The 5,705-nt window shown below is 45.6% G+C and overlaps 2 protein-coding genes across 3 annotated transcripts in view; both read right to left on the minus strand.

The window, feature by feature from the left end:
- The window catches only part of fech (ferrochelatase), a 10,194-nt gene extending 7,331 nt beyond the window's left edge, over positions 1–2,863 (minus strand). Inside the window, exons 1-5 of the mRNA XM_017432946.3 lie at positions 2,630–2,863; positions 1,096–1,186; positions 910–1,029; positions 682–830; positions 312–446 (exon numbers count right to left, since the gene is read on the minus strand). Of these exons, the coding sequence (XP_017288435.1) occupies positions 312–446; positions 682–830; positions 910–1,029; positions 1,096–1,186; positions 2,630–2,666 (532 nt within the window). The 5' untranslated portion in view covers positions 2,667–2,863. The remainder of the gene's footprint in view (positions 1–311; positions 447–681; positions 831–909; positions 1,030–1,095; positions 1,187–2,629) is intronic.
- A 1,612-nt stretch (positions 2,864–4,475) lies between these two features.
- The window catches only part of nars1 (asparaginyl-tRNA synthetase 1), an 11,251-nt gene continuing 10,021 nt past the window's right edge, over positions 4,476–5,705 (minus strand). For both annotated transcript variants that reach the window (XM_017432909.3, XM_017432908.3), the window contains exons 14-15: positions 5,326–5,457; positions 4,476–5,239 (exon numbers count right to left, since the gene is read on the minus strand). In XM_017432909.3, the coding sequence (XP_017288398.1) occupies positions 5,108–5,239; positions 5,326–5,457 (264 nt within the window). In that variant the 3' untranslated portion in view covers positions 4,476–5,107. The remainder of the gene's footprint in view (positions 5,240–5,325; positions 5,458–5,705) is intronic.

The raw sequence follows: 5,705 nt of genomic DNA on the forward strand, positions 1-5,705 counted from the left end.
ATAAAAAGGTGAAATCTCTGCTAAAATCTTGTGTTTTGAATCAACATTCATAGAAACTAATTCATGTCATTTCAGTGAGTCATCATGGTTGTGCCCTGAGTCCTCTGTTGCTTCAGATGAGGCTGATCCCCATGGATTTACACACATTCAAGTCACTTGTTTTAAATAAATGCTTCTATTTTAATTCAGTTTTGGTCTTCAGGGGGGTAAGGAGTGGTTGACTTCTAGCAGTTGTAAAAAATGTTGTAAAAAATCTAATTTTTGTTCTTATTAGGAACATTTTCATGGTATAAACTCAGATTACAGATTACCTGTGGTGGAGCAGCTGTACTGCGGGTACTGGGTGAACGCCACGGCCCGCTCCACGCCGTCCTTCTCCATCTCCTCGATGGCATCCTCCGTCAGCGGGTTCACGTAGCGGAAGCCGATGTAGAACTTGTGAGGAGCTGAGGAGACGGGGAACGGGTCAGACTGGGTCGAGCCGTGTCCTCCAAAACCTCATTCGTTTCCACGTTTTGTTCTAAAATCTGCAGAGGTTAAAACCCGCTGGGCCTGAATAAGAAGCGACCGCGGAGCCGTTTCCTGCGGTTCGTTATCAGCGGGGCGTGGCCGAGGCGCGGCGCTCTATCTTCGCGCCGCAGCCTCGGCTGCTTTATCGGCGGACGGCTGCAGAAGCCTCACCCGTCTCCGGGTTCATCTCGTCCAGCAGCTTCACCATGCCCTCCCCCTGCATGGACGTCCAGCGCCTGATGGGCGACCCGCCTCCGATCTTGCTGTACTGCTCCTGGATCTTCGGCGTGCGGCGCTTGGCGATGAACGGGCCGAGCTTGCTGCGGGAGAACGGAGAACACCGGTTTTACACGACACGACGCGGGCAGGGTGTGTGTGTGTGTGTGTGAGCGCCCGTACTTCTGCACGGGGAGCTTCATCAGGTCCGTGTCCATGAAGAGCCGCAGCAGGAAGTCGTGAACATCCTGCAGCTTCTCGGGTCCGCCCATGTTCAGCATCAGGATCCCCGTTTTGGGTTTCCTGCCGACAGTTAAACACGTGACCCTTGTTGCTGAATGTCCGTGTTAATGTGTGTGTGTGTGTTACCTGTTTTCTTGCGCGTCTGGAGCGGCACTCTGAGCTAAAGCGGCGGCCGTGGAGCGTCTCCTCACGCTCAGACCAACGTGTCTCCGGCCAACTGAAACAAAAAACAGTCTGTAAATACAAACGTGTCACAAAATCACCTCTGTCCCCGACGTCAAACATTTATTAATATTCTGCGTTTTCTGTGGATTTATTTGATTTTTAAGCGTCTTTATGGCCTCCTTCCACAGCTAATCTTGCAGCACAGACCCAGCAGTCAACCAGGGATGCTTAAAACAATGATTGGATAATGTTTTTACTTTTTAATTGAGCCCATATTTGGACTAATCCACCACCGAGGATCAAAATGAGGAATATGAAGCGTTAAACTCGTTTAGAAACACAGACTGGCTTAATTTTGCACACTTCTGCATGACTTTTATTGTATTTTTAGATTTCTTTTAAAGCCTCAGCAGTTAGGTTTGAGTCCTTTATGCCAGTGGTTGTTAAAGTTGGGGTCAGGGGCCCGTTGTGGGTCCTGAGAAAATCTACTGCAACCAAGTCAGCTTTAAAAATGATTTCCAAAAGCGTGTTTATCCTTAAAAAGAAATAAAAACAGCCATAATTACATAAAAGGTTTGACGCGCTCTTATTAGAAAGATTTGTAAAGCAGCACAAATCGCTGCAACTTTTATTTTGTAGATTAAAAGCAGAAAAGTCTGAGAACCCCTCTTTTATACATCCCAGCAGTGGCACATTTTGCACGAATCCTTGTTTTTTATTAATTGTCGCAGTCCAATAAACACCAGAATTAATAAATCTAGCACTTAAAGCTTCCATGTGTATGTTTAAATATTAAGCAGATAATTTTAGCTGCAGGCTGAGCTGAAAACGCCTCAACTTTCGTAACTTCCGGCTGCAGTTCACCCCGGCCGCCGCCAGGGGGCGCGCCTCGTTACGCAAGTTCCGAACTCTGCAGTTGTGTAACGTCGCTTCTTCTCCCGCCGTGAACGCCGCAAACGAAGCGCGGCGCTGCGTTCACGGGCCGGCTTACCGCCACTAAATGCGGGATAAGATCATTATGTAACGCCGACGTTGAACTGAAACCGACGGGGAAAGCTATAAAAAAAAATTAAAAAAAAAACTCCCGTCAAAATGGCGGAAATCGCACCGGAAACGCTGCCGTCTGGCGACAAAATAAAAGCACACTGTCGCTCGCTTGTAAATAAATTGTGAAACCTTTGCAGTCAGCAGATAGAGAACACCGATAAAGTACTCTAAAATAAACTTAATGAGCTCATTATTTTATAAAAGTGAAAATAGGAAATAAAGAAGCAATTTGGTTGACGTAGAGGCAGAACAGGAAGTAGTTTTCACTCCGTTTTCTTCCTTCCAGCTTTACGCTAACATGAAACGTTCAATGTCAGCCTTCAGGAGGAACCCCGACACGCAAAATATAAAATTTAACACTGGAGACAGAGCAGCAACCCTCAGACACGTCTGTTGTTTTTGCACACGGTTGAAGTCGGGCTAAAATAAGCCGCACAGTCACACTTACACTGAATCCAGCGACCGGCGCTGCCCAGGACCGCCATCCCGGTCAGTTTCCTGTCTTCTTCCGGTGTGAAAACTTTCTTTTTCCCGCTGAATTGAACTCCGGAAAGTGTGTCTCTCTGCAGCTGTGAGTCCAACTCTGAGGAGGACGAGTCTCAGGTCAGTCCGATGTGACAGATTCCTTCAGCTACCACCGGCTGGAGGAGCGCACTTCCGTTAAGCTCCCAACGATCACCGGAACACTTCCGGTTTAAGTCTAAAAAATAAAAGTAGAACACTCGAGAGTCAACACCACTATTTCTGTTTTTTAAAGTATCACATAAATTTTGGCACTCATTTAGCATCAATTTAGGGTTTAAATCAAAGCAGAATTAAAGATACAAAGCGATGGGATTAAAGTAAATTTTCAAGAAGCAGTTGACGCAAAACACATAAATATGATTTGATGATCAAAACAAACAGGAAACAAACCTAAAATCTACATATAGCTGCTTTTTATAATCACATATAGTATTAAAGGTAAAGTCTGTAAATCACTAATTTGTCCCACGTTAATTTTCGCTTTTATTCTTTTTAAAACGCCACTATTGCTATGCTCTTATTGTGAAGGTTTCCGGTCCAATGTTCCTATCGTTGTTTGTTTGACGCTGTGACGTCACGCGAACGGTCCCCTGACATGACCACGCCCACACACGCTTGGACCACGCCCACACTAGTTTATCGGGGGTTTTTTGTGTTTTTTTTAAAGCGTTTCGTTTTTTTCGATCCGGTTTATTGGCGAACAAAAGGCAGAAAAGTGAAAATAAATGAGAGTTACATTTTGTTTCTTGTTTTGATTTGAACTTGAAAAAATAAGCAATAAATTAAAAAAAAAGATTAAATTAAATTTAAACGAATTACGGAATTAGTTTAAATTCACAAGAACAACTATTCAAATGAGTTTAAGGGCGTCACATGGAATTAAATGGAAATCTTAAGATAATAAAAATGTTATAAACGTCGTGTTTTATTCTTTTTTTGCTGACATATTAGTTTTATTCTGTTAACCCAGGAGAAACATAAAAAATGATCGGACAGAAAACTGAAAGCAACACGCCCGAAAACTTGGAAACTCTCCAAAAACAATAAACAAAAACACGGGGAAGCTAAGCAGGCGTGGGCCGTTTGTGTTCAGGTTAAACTAATTTTCAGTTGTCGATGAATTATTTAAATTATTTTTTTTAACTGAAATCAACTTCCAGCTCATTAGAAGGAAACGAACGTTCGTCTTCACGGTAAGCGAGGTTTTACACACCAACCACCATTGGTCACTCACATCTAAAATAAACAAAAAAATAGTTTCCTTCTGGTAAAAATATCACAAACAGAAGCAGGAACAAAAGTAAAACCACGAGGAGGAAGTTGTGACTTAACGCCGGCCCACTCTTCTCGCCAACGTTCCAGATCCTACAAACTCAAATTTTAAACAAATAGAACAAAATAAACCCAAATGTTAGATACATCCTGAAATAAAGGTGATTACCAAAGAGAAATAGAGGCCTGGAACAGCTAAAGCCATCTCCGGCTACACACAGAAACCTACTGACGTCTCGTGAAGGAGTGGGCGGAGCCTAGGATCTACATGAGCGGACACTTCCTGTGTTCGGGGCTTCATCCTTCAGATGTTGTCTACAGAAGTCCCAGCGCTCGTCCTCGATTTAAATCTCTGCCTTGTTAGGATAAATAGTTAATTAAACTGTGGTTCTTCTGTAGCGTCGTCCTGAAAGGGTTAACTGTCGGAGTTAGCCCCGCCCCCCCTGGGGGAAACGGACAGGAAGTCTGCGACACAAACGAAGCAGAAAAAAAAGGCCTCCTGATTGAATCACATTTTATTTCAGTGCAGTTTCAGATGGAGAAAAAATAAAACGAGCACAGCAAGACGCAGGTGTGTTCCTAAACCGGCACCGGTAGTCACAGGACAGATAAACGCTGCCAAAGATAGCTTCTAGAGAAATTTCAAACATTTCAAGATTTTTTATTTATTTTCATTTTTTGTTTAATTTCAGCCAGAAATCAAATCTTCAAAGCACATCTGCAACCCAAGCCCACATCATCACACCTCCACCGCCGTGCCTTACAGTTAAGTATTTTTCCGGTTTTGGCCCAACATGGAGGGAAGTCTGTGATAGTTGGATAGTTTTCATTTATTTGGGGTTTCAAAGAAGACCAGATGAAAATGTTTGTTCAGATTTTATTTCTTCGCCAACGTGTTTCTGTTCTACGTCTCGTAGATCCTCACATTTTGTTCTTTTTGACAATAATTTTAATCCTCGTGAATCTAAATAAACGGACCCGGAAACACCAGCTGGGATAATTTATCAGGAAGTATCTGCAGAGGTAAACACGATCCGACTGAACGTCCTCAGAGTTTGAAGTTTCAGACAGTAGAAGAAGAAAAGAATGAATTCTGGCGTTGTTTGGCTCGTCGGCCTGCAGGGGGCGCTCAGGGTCGGCAGCGCTGGATGAAGCGCGGGTACAGGCACACGTCTCGGATGTGATGTCGGTTCAGCAGCCAGGTGAGGAAACGCTCCAAGCCGAGGCCGTAACCTCCGTGGGGACACGAGCCAAACTTCCTCTGAAACGCAGCGGGCAGTTTTTTTTATTTCAACGCCATCGGACGCGTCTCGGCGACGAGTTCGACGCGCTCAGACGTGTCCTCACCTGGTCGGTGTACCAGTAGTACGGAGTCGGGTCGATCTGCTCCCTCTTGTAGCCCTCCAGCAGCTCCTCGGAGTCCCAGATACGCATCGACCCGCCGACGATCTCGCCCACGTTCGGCATCAATACGTCCACCTGCAGCCACAAGAGCCGTCAGGTCAGGTCAGGACAGGACGGGTCGGGTCCAGATGGGTCGGGACGGGTCAGGTCAGGTCAGGACAGGACGGGTCGGGTCAGGTCAGGACAGGACGGGTCGGGACAGGACAGGACGGGTCAGGACAGGTCGGGTCAGGACGGGTCGGGTCAGGACGGGTCGGGACAGGTCGGGATGGGTCAGGACGGGTCAGGACAGGTCGGGACGGGTCAGGACGGGTCAGGACAGG

The sequence above is a fragment of the Kryptolebias marmoratus genome, linkage group LG14 (assembly GCF_001649575.2).
Source record: "Kryptolebias marmoratus isolate JLee-2015 linkage group LG14, ASM164957v2, whole genome shotgun sequence".
NCBI classification, from domain to species: domain Eukaryota; kingdom Metazoa; phylum Chordata; class Actinopteri; order Cyprinodontiformes; family Rivulidae; genus Kryptolebias; species Kryptolebias marmoratus.